The sequence below is a fragment of the Gopherus evgoodei genome, chromosome 1 (assembly GCF_007399415.2).
Source record: "Gopherus evgoodei ecotype Sinaloan lineage chromosome 1, rGopEvg1_v1.p, whole genome shotgun sequence".
NCBI classification, from domain to species: Eukaryota; Metazoa; Chordata; order Testudines; family Testudinidae; genus Gopherus; species Gopherus evgoodei.
Window position 1 is genome coordinate 107,524,697 of NC_044322.1, and position 16,694 is coordinate 107,541,390.

The 16,694-nt window shown below is 41.1% G+C and overlaps 1 protein-coding gene across 1 annotated transcript in view; it reads left to right on the plus strand.

The window, feature by feature from the left end:
- The window catches only part of COL4A2 (collagen type IV alpha 2 chain), a 182,204-nt gene that overhangs the window by 80,994 nt on the left and 84,516 nt on the right, over positions 1–16,694 (plus strand). The window contains exons 3-11 of the mRNA XM_030545953.1: positions 5,713–5,847; positions 5,938–5,982; positions 8,530–8,646; positions 9,426–9,497; positions 11,562–11,597; positions 11,714–11,776; positions 12,350–12,385; positions 14,984–15,025; positions 16,129–16,218. Coding sequence (XP_030401813.1) covers positions 5,713–5,847; positions 5,938–5,982; positions 8,530–8,646; positions 9,426–9,497; positions 11,562–11,597; positions 11,714–11,776; positions 12,350–12,385; positions 14,984–15,025; positions 16,129–16,218 — 636 coding nt within the window. The remainder of the gene's footprint in view (positions 1–5,712; positions 5,848–5,937; positions 5,983–8,529; positions 8,647–9,425; positions 9,498–11,561; positions 11,598–11,713; positions 11,777–12,349; positions 12,386–14,983; positions 15,026–16,128; positions 16,219–16,694) is intronic.

Sequence of the window (16,694 nt, forward strand, 5' to 3'; positions counted from 1 at the left end):
TTTGTGGATGGAACCTTCAGAGAATTTTCTTACCAAATTCTAACAAGCCTCTACTAAGCATGTGCAAAATGAGATTTTTATTCAAAGGTATATACATTGGCCAGATTTGGGTGAATTTTCAGGGGACATCACTGACACGAGGACAGCCCCACCTTCCACCAAACTTCAAGCCCTTGCTACAGAGCATGAAGGTGCTAGAGTAGTAGAGGGCAACCTGTGGCCCACAGGCCGCATGCAGCCCATCAGGGTAATCTGATTGCGGGCTGTGAGATATTTTGCTGATGTTGACTGTCCACAGGCACCACCCCCCGCAGCTCCCAGTGGCTGCAGTTCACCGTTCCTGGCCAATGGGAGCTGTGGGAAGTGGTACGGGCCACAGGGACGTGCTGGCCACCACTTCCTGCAGCCCCCATTGGCCGGGAACGGCGAACCGCGGCCACTGGGAGTTGCGGGGGGCCATTCCTGCAGATGGGCAGCATCAGCAAAATGTTTTGCGACCTGCAATCAGATTACCCTGATGGGCTGCATGCAGCCCACGGACCGCAGGTTGCCCACCACTGTGCTAGAGCTTCTCAACAAAATAGTTATAAGAATTTTTCAACATGAGAAAGACAGTGTATTTTTCCCTAATCTTGTCAGAAACAGTGGAACCATTTTAGCTGAATCTTTACAATAAAATTCAGGTTGATGCACAGCATAGAACAGTTAACATTATAAGTCTATGCTTTCACATGCCTATAATGAAGAGTGTTAGGCTACCTTAACTGTAAGCTGCATTACTGGCTCCACCGATAGTAAAGAGGTGAGTAGTACTACTCAGTGCTGACAGCATTATATTGTAAATTGGGCTTGGGGGATAGAATCAGTATGAAGAGGAGTAGTGAGATCACGGGCTAATTTTGGTGAAACCAAACTCCATGCAAGGAAAAGGCTGAAAGGCCAAAAGAGTTTCTGAATGTCTGAAGTCTGAAGATTGGTTATGTTTCGAAGGAAGTTTAAAGAGATGACAAAAAAAAAACAAGTTGCAGCATCTGATAATGTTGTTTATAATTTGTCAGCCATTTAAAACAGGACAGACTAGACCTTTATTTCTAGTTAACAGGTGGCCACGTCTTTGATGTACAGCATAAGGGGACTAATAAAGAAGGTGGAGAAAAGATGGATGTAGTACAATGCAAGTTACATATTGGCAAAATAAATATGCGGACATCAGTATATTGTTACAATAATACTGTATTCTCCAGAGTTAACTCGTAATCTCATTATGTCAGTGACCCCTCAAGGTTTAAGTATAATATCTTTGTTGTACATAATAATTTATGACGGTGAGCAGCACTGACATGAGATAGTGTATGCAAGGCCCTCTCCTCTCTCCAGTGAACAAATCACCTGAAAGGTAGCAAGGAGAGGTTGAGGAGGAGGCAGGACCAAAGCCCAGCACCCCCACACCCCTACATGCTTGTGGAGCAGGACTGGAACACAGGGTTGGTGGCGAAGAGCAATCTTTGTTATACTAACGGAAAGACAAAATTGTGCCTCCTGTGATGCTGCCACAGGGGTGGTGTGCCACCATACTACCTCCTGCACAGGGCTTCGTGCACATTTTGCTATCTGGTCCATTATGAGCATTTGTTGGAAGTTGTAATCTGATGTTCAAAAGGCATTCTGTCTGCAAACCTGGTGTCCAGGAAATGATGTGCATATGTATGTTTACCTGCTTCCTGTGGCTGACTAGACTGTGGAAGTTACTTGGGTTAGCCAGGCTTTCATTTATTTCAGTAGCTACACCAAGTAGCATTTTCCATATATAGAATCCATTATTTCTCTAAATTTGACTCAATAAAAAGATCCATTTTACTGAAATTGCTCAAAATTTAATCTGAAACTTGAGCTAACTCAGGTGATATGATTATACAATTGGATTGTGGATTGCAAACTTCGTTTGCACAGTGCTCTGTTTTTTCTAGCATGTGATTTGCATCTACTTTAAGAGATTATTTATGGCTCTGCCTTATGCCTTTTTATGGAGTTATTTCTTTGCAGTTATTTTAATATCAATATTTAATAAAGCATTATATTTTAAAGCAGTGTGTAGCAAGGTATAAGCTGGGCCCCTCTGGTTTCTTTCCCTGCTTCCCTCACAAATCAGTCAGGGAGGCCTCAGGTCGATGCAAAGACGAGTGCTCTTTATTTACAACTGTTGACCACCACCACCACCACCACCACCTTACTATCTAGGTCGGGGGTCAGCAACCTCTGGCACTTGGCTCGCCAGGGTAAGCACCCTGGTGGGCCAGGCCAGTTTGCTTATCTGTCACGTCCGCAGGTTCGGCCAGTCACAGCTCCCATTGTCCGCAGTTTGCCACTCCAGGGCAATGCGGCCAGCACATCTGCCGGCCCATGCCACTTCCCACCACCCCCATTGGCCTGGAGCAGCCACCGTGGACAGTGGGAGCTGCCATCAGCCAAACCTGTGGATGCAGCAGGTAAACAAACTGACCCAGCCCACCAGGGTGCTTACCCTGGTGAGCTGCATGCCAGACGTTGCCGACCTCTGATCTAGGTACAGGTTTTTGGCAGCCAAACTTTGCCACCAGCAGACTAGAGGGCCAGGCTGGGCCCCACCCGTCTCCATGCCTGTGCTTTCTCTTTCACCCTCCTCTTCTGGCTTCCTGCCTGTCAGCCTTTATAGCCCCTGGCTGATTAGGCTAGCAGCTGTTTCTCATTGCCAGACAGACATAGGGCTCTTCAACCAGCCCCAATCTATTCCCCTTGATTGGAGCTGGAGTGGCTTGCTCAGCACTCTGTCACACACTGTTTGTAAGTTTAAACAAATAGTTAAGATATTTCCATCAGGTCTGGCACTGCATTGGTCTATGCACCTTGGAAGCAGAAGAACAGGGGATTTGGGTGCTTACAGACGTACAAGGAGACACTACTGCTTTGGAAATATCAATCAGTACCCTGCACAAGCTACTCATGGCATGTGACCCCTGACCTGACACCTGAGCACTCCGAGTTTATGCCATCATATATAAAGGGGGAAAGGTATGGCTGTGGGTATGTCTCTACATTCCTGATCCTAGAGCCCACTCTCCTTGTGTGGCTCTATTAGTTATTCTGCTGTCTGTAGATAGAGACACACTCGGGGCAGGTAGGAGTGAGCAGGATGAGGAATTGAGCTGCCTCTTGCTCAGGTGTTTGTTGGTCCCTTTGTTCATCTGAGCACCTCCCTCATTTTTTGCCAGTGAAGTGTCTGGCCCTTAACTTACATGTGTATTTGTTCCTATTTAATATGCTAACACAAAAGAAAGTTTCACCTCCCATAGCCAAATAATCCCACTTTTGCTTCGCTGATAAAGCAGACTTGCTCTAAACAGCAGGATGTTGCGTTACATTCTTGTTGAGTTGTATGTAAAGGATGGAAACTGTTTCACTATGACAATTTAAATATTTAGATCCATTGTATCCTTTGGCATCGCTCCTAAGTAATTGGTACTGTTAGATTAATTGAAATAGGATAGAAAATAAGGTGCAAGAGATCCATACTGGTGATTAGATCCAGAGGAATAAAGTGTAATCCAGCTGTAAACCATCTCATTCCTGGCCCCTTTCCAATTTTGCAGATGGTTTCATTATGTCAGCTCCTCAATATGGTCTGGGCTGAAATAACATAATGGATTTCCTGTAGGGAATTTAGGTTAGATATTATGAAAAGGGTTTTAATTGAAAGGATAGTTAAGTACTAGAATGGGTTATCGAGGCATGCTGTGGAATCCCCATCACTGGAGGTTTTTAAGAACAGGTAAGACAAACACCTGTCAGGGATGTTCTCATATTTGGTCCTGCCTTAGCACAAGGGGATGGATTAAATGACCTCTCATGCTCCCTCCCAGCCCTACATTTCTATGATTCTATGTACAAATCACGTTCAGACCTTTGTGGTAGGGGTGAAGAAGCCAGTGCTTTAGCCACAAAACCTACTTGTGTGGTGATTTTTTTTTTCTGAATAAGCCATAGTAGAAGGGAAAAGCCTAGCTTGTGTCTGGGTTAATAATTGTGAACAAAGTGAAAACAAAGATATATGGAAGATCTAAGAATAATCATTTATGATTGATCATTTTTATACCACAAGCATATATCTCATTTTGGTTGGGAGGGTTGTTTTTGTTTATGTTATTGAAGTCACTGGAGTGTTTCTCTGAAGGGCTACAATAGACAGTATGTAGTTATGAACAGAGGAGTGAAAATGAAGAAAGAAAATTTGTGAAGTATGTCACACAAGTCACGAGACAGAGCCCATAGTGTAAAATAAAAATAAACCAGGAGATTGCCTAAAACTCAGCAGCATATTGTTAAGCATTTTGACCACTTTCTGGATCCAAGAAAGTGATCCAGTATCAGTTTTGTTTCTTTTCCTTTCTCTAGTCCAGTGGCATTAAGTGAAAATGGCACCAATAGTCTTCACAGGACCAAAAGATTGGAATATTTGATGTTTTATAACCTTATGTATTTTATCTATTGGAGGGGGGAATAGTTTCAAAGAAGTGAGATGGGGAATATGTGAAGGAGCTCTATTATACTAATAATTTCATTCCGTTTGTACACACTTGTGTATATGTTAGTTGTATGGTTTGTAGGATGCCTTGCTACAGTGCTTAATTTGTGCCAGGGCTTTCCAAGGCTGAGCCCCGGCACCTCTAGGTTTGGCAGTTCATAGCACTGGCACCTCGGGACTTGCTGCATCAGTTATGAAAGTAAAAAAATGGCTAGAGCCCCAGCACCTAATTGCTTCAGCCCCAGCTCAATTTAATTACAAATTAAGCACTGCCTTTCTGGATGGCTGGTCCTCCTGATTAAGCAGATTTCCCGTTAAAAGAAGATTGTTGTTAATTATTATATGTTAAGTACACAACAGTAGTCCCTAAGAAGCCATTTTGTATTTGGAATGGTTCTCAAAATGCTGTATGTCACTATTCTCCAACTTGCTGATTCACTTGACTAAGTCTCAAAGAGATCTTTTCCCTGCAATTTGAATTGAAATCTAATAGAAGCGTATGGTGCTGGTTGTTTTTTGTTGATCCTTGTGATTCTGCCAGCCTCAAGAGAATGAATTTTAAGCAAAGTTTGAAGGGGCCTGAATGGCATCATTAATGCTGTTTTACTGAACCAACACCAGAAGAGATTTTTTGAGGACAGAGAAGCCTTTTATCAGCTCTTGAACCTATGTGATTACCATTCCCTAGTTGAGTACCTATTCCTGTATGAATCCCATCTAATCATCTTCAGGCATCATAATTAAGGGGAATTACCATCCCAAAGAAAAGAAGTTCCTGCTGTTAAGTATCTAGCTCAATTTGGGAGAAGCATACCAATTAAGTGGATTTCACAATTAAGTACATCTCAGTTACTTGGAGTGCACTGTAATTGCATCTGCTTTGGGCCTTGCTCAACAGAAACCAGCTGTTTATTCTGCAGATAACATTCTTTTCATAGCATAACAGTGAATATTCTAGGATGAGTGCTGTTGCCTGTTGTGTAGCTTCTATGTGTGTTGCTGTCATATGATGTTCACCAAAGAACCCAGCTTGCCAGAGTAAGAAGAGTTGAAAGGGGTTTTTTTCATCTATAATTCCATTATAATAGAGCTGAATTGGTGATCCCTGTGTATTACAATCATTCCTGAAGAAATGCTTTTATTGCTTTCCTCAGGGTCAACCAGGACTACTTGGACCTCAGGGATTCCCTGGACCACCAGGATTAATGGGTATCCCAGGTTTAGAAAGTCACAAAGGTCACAAAGGTGAAAGAGGGCGACCTGGAGTAACTGGACCAAAAGGAGAAGTGGTAATTTCAAAGCTTCACATATTTCATGTAACATCTAAAGAAGAAAATGGTGGGATAATTCATTGTTTTAATTGTGTTGTCTCATTTTAGGGGCTAACAGGAGTAACTGGTTTCCCTGGTGCAGATGGTGTTCCTGTAAGTAGTCACTCGTTTCATACATTAGATATTAAGGTTTACTGAGAGTTGTTTACCATTCACTGTAAACATTTTAGATTGGACAGAAATTACCTTACTGAATTAAAACCCTTATGTCAAATTCTGTCCTCAGTGACATGCAGACAACCCAACTCAAGTCTCATAGACTCAAGGTCAGAAGGGACCATTATGGTCATCTAGTCTGACCTCCTGCACAATGCAGGCCACAGAATCTCACCCACCCACTCCTGTAACAAACCCCTAACCTATGTCTGACTTACTGAAGTCCTCAAATTGTGGTTTGAAGACCTCAAGGTACAGAGAATCCTCCAGCAAGTGACCCGTGCCCCACGCTGCAGAGGAAGGCGAAAAACCTCCAGGGCCTCTGCCAATCTTCCCTGGAGCAAAATTCCTTCCCAACCCCAAATATGGTGAACAGTTAAATGAATGCAGTTGCAGACATGTAACTGAGAAGAAAACTCTGCCTCATCTATCATCATCTCAGATAATTAGGATTCAGTTGCTTCCGCTCACAGAGAAACCCACAAAAAGGGCTAAAGAGGAGGACACCTGTAGTGTGTCTATGGGGGTTGCTGAGCTAAGCATGCTCTTCTGCACAGGAGAGGTGTGATCCATGTATTTAGCCTCCCCTCATCATGCAGTGGAGGGGGACAAAATTAGGTCCTTCATTATTTCATGCTTATAAAGTGCTTTGAAAATGTCATTGGTTATAAGGATGCTGAGTGGTTATTAATTTCAGTTATTATATGTTGTGAGTGATACGATCTTAAAAGTTTTCAAAGGTATTTCAATATTGTAGAACTTTGAATAAATTGTTATGATCTATGTAACAAACCATTGAAAAGTTCCAATATGGACACCATAGTCCATTCAGGGGAAAGAGTTCAGATGCATCTTACTCTGCTTTACATCTGGTGGCATAAAACAATAAGCAAAGAAATCTGAGTCACGGGAATCTCTGGACAGATTTCCCAGGACTTCCTTTGCAGTGCCCTCTGACATCAGGGACTTTCTCTACCACCCACCCATGCACATCCACATCCGCTCTCTTCTCACCCTTTTTGCCTCCAGCGATGTTCCAAATCTAGTTTTAGAGGCGTCTCTCTCTCACTCACACTCGTTCTTCCTCTTCTCTCTGAAAACTAAAGACAGAAAAACTCCTTCCCCTCCACAGTGGAAGCACTGCAGCCAAGGGTGCTTATCAGTCCATGCATACAACTTTCACTGACTTCAGTGGGGTTTGCATACACACGGCTGATGTCTGTGCAAGAAGAGGGTGGTGTTTTGGATACAAGAAAATGAGGCTGTATTGGGACACTTGCCTACGGTGAGTCTTAGATAGCTCCACCTCTTACCTCCAACGTGCACTCTCAGTGTATCCTGCCTCCCCCTGCTGTTGTTTCCCAATCAGCTGCCTCAGGCCAGGAACCTATGATGACTATCTGGAAGTAAATCTCTGTGTGCCATTCTGTGCATCCAAAGAAGTGAGCTATAGCCCACGAAAGCTCATGCTGAAATAAATTTGTTAGTCTCTAAGGTGCCACAAGTACTCCTGTTCTTTTTGTGGAAGTAAATAGGCACTCCCAAGAGTGGCTCAGTGCAGAGATGTGAGGCTGATGGCCAAGAAGAGGGAGGTGAGGATCATGAGGCTGATGAGGAGTGGGGTAATGCTGGTGCTTAGTAGGGGCAGACAAGTAATAAGGAGTTTTCTTTCTGCTCAGATGAGGGAACAGAAGTGGAAAAGCAAGCATAGCTCCTGCAGGTGGAGAAGGGAGAAGAAAGATGGGGTTCTGAGTATACTTGGCTCCTATCTTTCTGGTTGCAGTCTTTCATAGAGTAGAGAGCTGCTCAAAGCAAGTACATGATTGCTCTGATTCTCTTTGACATTGATGAAAATCAGGAGTAAGTAATGGCAGTGAAATTAATGGAATTACAGTGAAGTATGTCCAGTTTAAGGGACCGATGAATCACGACCAACTTTTCTCTCCCTTCCAATACCTCACAAGTCTGATAGTGTTACTTCCACAATGCCACATACCCCTTTGGCTTGAACTGCTTATTTTTCTCTCTCCATGTGAATGCCGCAGCTGCATCGTGACACTCAGCCCTGCTCCAAAACAATTGCTATGTTTTTTTCCCCAGAATGGAATCTGTTCAAAGCCAGCAAGAAACCTTCTTCCCAGTCTTTTATGCCGAGATACTGATTATTGCAATAATCCCAGGCCCTGATACTCCCCGTGTAAAAGTCCTTGGTTGGTTTAGCTCTCTGTTTAACAGAAAGTGCATTGAGCATAGCTTTCTTACCCTTTCCTTTGCTTTTGACTTTTTTCATGCTGTCTGGGGCATCTGGCTCAAGCTGCAGCTATATAAAAAAAAAGCACTGACTGTGTTTCTTTCTTTGAAAATTATAGTTTCCCATGGATTTAAGCCTTGGGCTGTTTATGAGAATGTTTAAAAACTATATGAGCACTGGAAAATGGAAACTAGGAACAGATGGATAGATAAAATATTTTTTATTCTCCACAGGGTCATCCTGGGCAGCCAGGATCAAGGGGGAAACCAGGTCACGATGGCTGCAATGGGACCAGAGGTGATGCTGGTGAGCGAGGAAGTCAAGGGCCCAGCGGTCAACCTGGTTCTTTTGTAAGTAGCTGAATGAATGAACTTAAAGTCATCATTTTGATTAATTTAACTGTAGTATTCTCAGGAAGAAAATGGAAAAATCTTTAAGCGGGACTCCCTGTCCACTCTGTGCTTATCTCATGTTTTAATTATTTTTTCCAATGAGTTTTAGTTGTGCTTTTGGTTTTGACCCTCTAATTATCCACAGAACACTCCACTTACAGGGGATGACCTAACACAGAACCCCTATGGATTTGCCACAGAAGTTAGTCATGAAAGACTATGAAATTCACTAAGATCTGGAGGGTCTACTCAAAACCCTTTCCATCATATAAGTCTCACAGCGAAGTGGTTTGAGGAAAACACAAGGTGGCCTGTATAGTCTATCCACCAAAGAGTAGCATTCATAAAAATAAATCAAAATTTTGAGATTTTTTTTTCACAATTTTCACAAACAGTTCATTATTTGGATCTAGTGGCTTTACTAACCCACGTAAGCAGCATGGCGGGACTGCAGTCATTATTCCAGCCCACATAATGGGACTATTCTGAGGTCCCGCAACCTAATTCTTAATTAAGGGCAGATTTCTTTGCCTGCTTCCTGCACAATTCACCCATATGATCCTGATGATTTCAGCTTTCTACATGTAACATGAATTTCCACATTTAGGCATAGTCACTGTTCACACACTGTTGTGTGCATATACATATGAAATTGCTGTCGGATATATTTCACAACTTTAAATATATAAATAGTCATAGATGTGAAAATCCTTTTTCGTTTTGTTTTATCAATTTAGGGAATCCAAGGACCAAAAGGTCAGAAGGGGGAACCTTTTGTAATGACTCCTGAGCTAGCAAGCAAATTCAGGGTATGTATCTATCACTTGTGAATTGATGAGCTCTCGTGTGCTGCGTCTCTTGAATTTGGTAGAGGGGTGGGTTTTTTCCATCTTTAAGCCAAATTTCTGATTTTTCTACCTGCCTTTTGCAACACCCTCCTGAGTATTATGAACCCTAGCTGACTTCCAGGAAAGAGGGGCCTTTCCAATTTCTTCATAACAAAGAACCTCCAGCTACATGTTGACCATAAGTGCGCTGGAAATCTCCCACAGTCTTCTTGTTTTGGAAATGTTTCCAGTGTAGATTTAAAATGTGATGTGTGCAAGAATTATACCTGAAATGGTGTCCAGTGCCTTCAGGGGTTACTTTAAAGTTTTGTAACTTTAACGTGCGTCATTCCCAGCAGCATAATTCCTTTTCCAGAGTATTGAATACAAGTATATTTTTTGGTCTCCTTTTCCACATAATTTTCATGTGATCTGCAGGAGTTGAGTTGATTTGTAATATAAGTGTATATAATATAAGTGTATATATATATATATTAATATATATATATAGATTCTGCTATAACTGTATAAGAGCTAAATATTATTACTATAGATTCTTGATATTAGCTGTACCTAGCTCAGACAAATCTACTTGTGTGAGTGTGTGTGTATCTATATGTGAAAAAATATAAACATTTAGATAATTATTATAAGTAGTTAGATAATTTACAATGTAGTATATGTACGTTACCATTTATGGCCCAGATTCTGAGGTGGGTCCAGACTGTGCTCAGCACAGTTCATAAGGGGCTACAAAAGGAGTTTTGAACCTGCTTTGTGATTCCTGGATTCTGGGACAAGCCTGGGAACAGTCTTGTCCCCACTGTAAATTAGAGCAGCATTCAGGATGCTCTAACTTACCTCCAGCTGCTCACAACCTAAACAGGCTGTTCCAACAGCCAGGAATAGCCTGAGTCCAGAAGCACTCTGGCCATGCCTTCTCTCCCACAGTTGGAAGAAGGGTCACATAGATACGATATACTAGTTCTGCATTATCTGAGGGTTTCCCTTGTGCAAACAGAATTCCCAGATAGGTGGATAAGCTATGTTTCTGGCTGCTTTGTACCAATGGAGCATCATAAAACAGGCAAAGAAGAGGCTAGAATCTGGCTCCAGATTTTCACTTTCTTCTTTTTCTGTGTGGAAAAGATTAGCAAAATGTGTTGTGCCAATGATAAGATGCCAACATTTGTGGTTTAATTATTTTTGATAATACATTAATAGGTATCTTGTATTTTTCTATCAGATAGTATTCTGTTCCTTCTAGAATAATTTTGAAATCTAATAATAGTGTTCATAATTAATCATTTGTATTAGTTCATTTCGAGTATCTGATACCCAACAGTTAGATAATGACAGCCATACACTATTAAATTTTACCTTGCCCCATAAATCGTCCCACTAACTTCAGTGATGATATTTGTGTAGTAAGAAGCTGTTCAAAATGAGTAAGGGTATGTGAACTGTTGTCCCAAAATGGTTTTGAATCCAACTTCCAAAAATATTTCAACGTGTTCTGCCGTAAAAAATGTAGTTTCTAAAACAGTATGCTCCAAATGTTTTCTGTGTTTTAAAAATGGAAATTTTCAAAGAAACAACCATTTGGTACTGTAATTCTAAATGCAATCTATTGAGAGAGTCCTCTTTTAACTAGTTTGTTTCAATTCAGGATACATACATATCGTTATTGGACATCATCTAAATTTATAAACTGAGATTTGCAAAGGAAGTTAGGCATTCAATTTCCAACCCTAACTCCCTTAGCCACCTTTTGAAAATCCCAGTCATAATATATATAACTGTACTGTACATAGAAAATATACAATTAACATGTAAAAAAACTGAACTGATTATCTATATCAGTATTTATATTGAATTTATCTTTATTTAAAGTTTTTGTGTCATGATTTTATGCTTTGTTCTGATTATTTAAAATAGTTGATATGACTGAAGGAATGCCTTTTTTAAATCTCTGAGCTAGAAGATGTATCGTTTAATGTCGTATACAGTACTTACTGTATCTTTAACTATTTTTGTCTTCTTTAGGGAGAGCCTGGTGAGCCGGGATTGTTGGGCTTTCCAGTAAGTTGCTTTTCACAAAATGTGATGATTTATCAGTATGTTAATAATAGCAGCTACCAAAACAATATCCATTATTGGTTTGTTTCATTTTTTAAAGTCATTTTTGGCATTTCTAGGGACCTCAAGGTGCTCCTGGTGTTGTGGGTTTAATTGGTCCAACAGGAAATCCAGGAAAGGAAGTAAGTATTTTTAAAATATGTACTCTATGAAATCAACCTGACAGAAGTATCATGCTAGCATTTTTTTGTACACTAGGAGCTAGTAGTTGTACAGTAGCTAACAGGTTTAAGTATGACAACTAGGTGTTCTTAAAACCAAAGAGGGCATTACATTTTGAAAGTGAAAGGCAGTGTGTGACACTCATTCTCCAGTGATCAGCACTGCAAAAAAGAATCAAGACCTTTGAGCATGTATCACATGTATTATTGCAATTATATTGTCTTGTGAAAACTACAAGTTCCTATTGAGCTACAGAAGTAACTCCCCCGGCTCCAAGTAACTAGCAGCCTCGTATCCCATTAGGGCCAGGAAGATGATCAAATGCGCTAAACTAGCATGTTTCAATATCATACAGTACAATAAAGATAGTTAATATATTAAGTGTTGTTGACTCTCTGAATGCTAAATGAATACAGTACATTCTGAATGTATCCTTATGTTTCACATGTAAAGTGTTTGATGTTCTCAAAATAGTATTATTAGAAAAGGCACTAATGAGAGGTGATTTACTCTCCCCAATTGTATTTGTACAGGGACCACAAGGGCCACCAGGTTTGCCAGGAGCACAAGTAAGTCTTTCTCTGAAGAGCTGTCCTCACATATTTTAACATGGCTTTACTAAAGGTAGATCGTGCCAAACCAACCTGATCTCCTTCTTTGAGAAGGTGACAGACTATTTAGACAAAGGAAATGCGGTAGACCTAATTTACCCCGATTTCAGTAAGGCATTTGACACGGTTCTACATGCAGAATTATTAGTCAAATTGGAAAAGATGGGGATCAATATGAAAATTGAAAGGTGGATAAGGAACTGGTTAAAGGGGAGACTACAACGGGTCGTACTGAAGAGTGAACTGTCAGGCTGGAAGGAGGTTACTAGCGGAGTTCCTCAAGGATCGGTTCTGGGACCAATCTTATTTAACCTTTTTATTACTGACCTTGGCACAAAAAGCAGGAATGTCCTAATAAAGTTCGCGGATGACACGAAGCTAGGGGGTATTGCTAACACAGAGAAGGACCGGGATACCATACAGGAAGATCTGGATGACCTTGTAAACTGGAGTAATAGTAATAGGATGAAATTTAATAGTGAAAAGTGCAAGGTCATGCACTTAGGGATTAATAATAAGAACTTTAGATATAGATTGGGGACACATCAGTTGAAAGCAACAGAGGAGGAGAAGGACCTTGGGGTATTGGTAGATCACAGGATGACTATGAGCCGCCAATGTGATATGGCTGTTAAAAAAGCTAATGCGGTTTTAGGATGCATCAGGCGAGGTATTTCCAGCAAAGATAAGGAGGTGTTAGTACCGTTATATAGGGCGCTGGTGAGACCCCACCTGGAATAGTGTATGCAGTTCTGGTCTCACATGTTTAAGAAGGATGAATTCAAACTGGAACAGGTTCAGAGACGGGCTACTAGGATGATCCGAGGAATGGAAAACTTGTCATATGAAAGGAGACTCAAAGAGCTTGGCTTGTTTAGCCAAAAGAAGGCTGAGGGGGGATATGCTTGCTCTTTATAAATATATCAGAGGGATTAATATTAGGGAGGGAGGGGAATTATTTAAACTTAGTACCAATGTAGATACAAGAACGAATGGGTATAAACTGGACACTAGGAAGTTTAGACTTGAAATTAGACGAAAGTTTCTAACCATTAGAGGAGTGAAGTTCTGGAACAGCCTTCCAAGGGGAGTAGTGGGGGCAAAAGACATATCTGGCTTTAAGAGTAAGCTTGATAAGTTTATGGAAGGGATGGTATGACGGGAAAGCCTAATTTTGGCAACTGATTTTTTTATTATTGCCAGATAAGTATGCCCAGTGGTTGGTGATGGGATGTTGGATGGGATGGGATCTGAGTTACTGCAGAGAATTCTTTTCTGAGTGCTGGCTGGTGAGTCTTGCCCACATGCTCAGGGTTTAGCTGATCGCCATATTTGGGGTCGGGAAGGAATTTTCCTCCGGGGCAGATTGGCAGAGACCCTGGAGGTTTTTCGCCTTCCCCTGCAGCGTGGGGCATGGGTCACTTGCTGGTGGATTCTCTGCAGCTTGAGGTCTTCAAACCACAATTTGAAGACTTCAATAACTCAGGCATAGGTTAGGGGTTTGTTATAGAAGTGGATGGGTAGGGTTCTGTGGCCTGCTTCGTGCAGGGGGTCGGACTAGATGATCACATTGGTCCCTTCTGACCTTAGAATCTATGAATCTATGAATTTCATTTTGGGTTCATAGGGTCTGATCCAAGTCAATGGATAGATATCACTAACTTCAGTTGGTGTGCAAAGTCAGGCCTTTAATTATTACAGAGAGACGAGGTGAGTGAGGTAATATCTTTTATTGGACCAACTTCTGTTGGCGAGAGACAAGCTTTCGAGCTACACAGAGCTCTTCTTCAGGTCTGCAGACTATAGTGATTACACACATACCTAGTAAACTGAAGATGATATGAGTTGTGAAGCCCAGGGAGGAAGGTGGTTTCAGAGCTTAAATTCCAGCCTCAGTGCAACTTCAAAGCGTTGTCTGCGCAGCTATTTTTAAAGCACTAGCGTGGACCAGCTAGCTTGATCTGGGAGACTCATTCCCACTCACTCCAAAAAGGTCTGTAGACATATCCTTTAAATCAACCTTACACTGGGGAAATCTTCCCTGGGGTGATTAAACCTGTGTTAGAGCCAGATTACACTGCTGATGTGGGCACAGCAGTCTCCCCAGATCAAAGAATCTGTCCATATATCTCAGATTATATTTTATCTGAGAAAATACGAGTTCATAGTTCCAATATGCAGTGTACTTAGATAATTTTATTTAACATGTAGTTCTGTTATTTAACATGTAGTTCTGTTAAAAAGCCCCTCGAGATGCAATGTGCAGTCTTTTCACATTGTTACTCAGAGAAAAGACAGACAATGCCTGTTAGAGGAAACACTGGAGCAGTGCTGTCAACATGAGGTTTTAATTACAGCCTTCTTTCTAAATGCTAAACCCAAATTACTTATTGAGTTAGAGCTAGACTGTTATGTGATCACAATTCTGCAATGATGTCCTAAGAATCCCTACCCTGAAACACTCCTTTGGTTAAGTACTTCTGGAGCTCCTTTAATTTAAATCTATTCTGTAGAAATATTGTATAATTATTTTATGCTGACTTAATGTCTTTGCAGGGCAACAGGGGCCTGGGTTTTTATGGAGAAAAAGGTGAAAAGGTAAAGGAAAACCAGTGAATTAGTATGGGAATAAGATAAATTGGTGATGCTTAACCTTTATAAAAGAGCTTGTTTAAATTACTGTCCAATATTATTTTGTGATGATATACTATAGTAAAAATTCATTTGCTTTGAAAATGATGATAAGCACAATAGTAAATGTTGTAGCCAAATGGTCATTTACATGTCTAGGGCCTGGTCTACACTAGGGCAGGGAGGGGTGTCGATATAAGTTAAGCAACTTCAGCTCTATGAATAACGTAGCTGAAGTCAATGTACACTAGATCTACTTACCACGGTGTCTTCACTGCAGTAGGTCGACTGCTGATGCTCCCCCATCGACTCTGCCTTTACTTCTCGCTCCGGTAGAGTATTGGAGTCGACGGGAGAGTGCTCAGCGGTAGATTTATCACGTCTTAAGTAGATGCGATAAATCAGCCCCTGCTGGATTGATTGCTCTGGAGATAAGAGTAGACATGCCCTAGGTCTGACTGTGCTCTCATACCAGTACAAATCAGAAGAAACTCTATTGAAATCAATGGAGTTAGATCAGAATGAAAGAAGAATCTTGACAGTTTGTTCTAGAAGTATGTAGTACAATGGAAAATATTGTCACCTCTTAGCTTAGTATGAATCTAATTCTTTTCTTGCCATAACCTTGTTTAGAGTATGTCTATACATAGAGCACTGCAGCGGCACAGCTGTACTGTGCCACTGTAGCACATCTGGTGAAGACATTCTATGCCGAACGGAGAGATCTCTCCCGTTGGCATAAAAAAAACATCTCTGCAAGCAGCATAAGCTATGTTGGCGGAAGCAGGTGTGCGCATGAACACTTATGTCGATGTAATTTGTCCCTCAGGAGGGATGGAGTATTCACACCCCTGAGCAACATAAGTTTTGCCAACATAGGCTGTAGTGTAGACATAGCCTTAGACTTGTATTGCTCAACTTTTAGCTGGTGTAAATCCATGTAGCTCCAATTGGTTCCAACTTAGGATCTAGTCCTAAATTTTAGTAGCAAATTGGGCATCCAATGCAAGTCTACAATTTAAAGAGTTATTTTAGCTGCTGCTAAACCTATTTCTGTGGTTTTCCTACAGGGTGAAAGAGGTCCACCGGGCCCTCCTGGGCTTCCACCTACGTGGGAACTGATAGTTCCCCCAGACACCATCCTAGTGGAACAATACAAGGTAATTAAAAACATTGTGTAAAACCATATGGGGTATTGAATTGAATTCAGATAAACAAAGATAAGTACTTATTCAAGTGGGGAGTGGGGGGAAAAATTGGTGGGGGAGGAGTTGCAACATAATAGTGAATATTAGGGAAAAGAAAGAGAAAGCACCTGCAATAGATTACCATACAAACACATAGACAAATGCCTTTGCTACTCAAGATCGCTATTCCTTTTGGGATGAAAGACTTATGAGTATTAGAGCTAAAATCACTCACAGTCATATTTACTATGTTTCCCTTGAAGTGCCTGGACAAACTTGTTCCTTTTCTTCAAGCAAACCCTAAGTCTGTATTACTTAATGTCACTAATATTTTTTCATTAATGATCACAAAATTCTATATAGAAAGCATTCATATTGATGATTTGTCCAACAGTCGGTGATATTGTCGTGTTTTCACAGAAGCATACGGGTAAATATCCTGAAGGGGA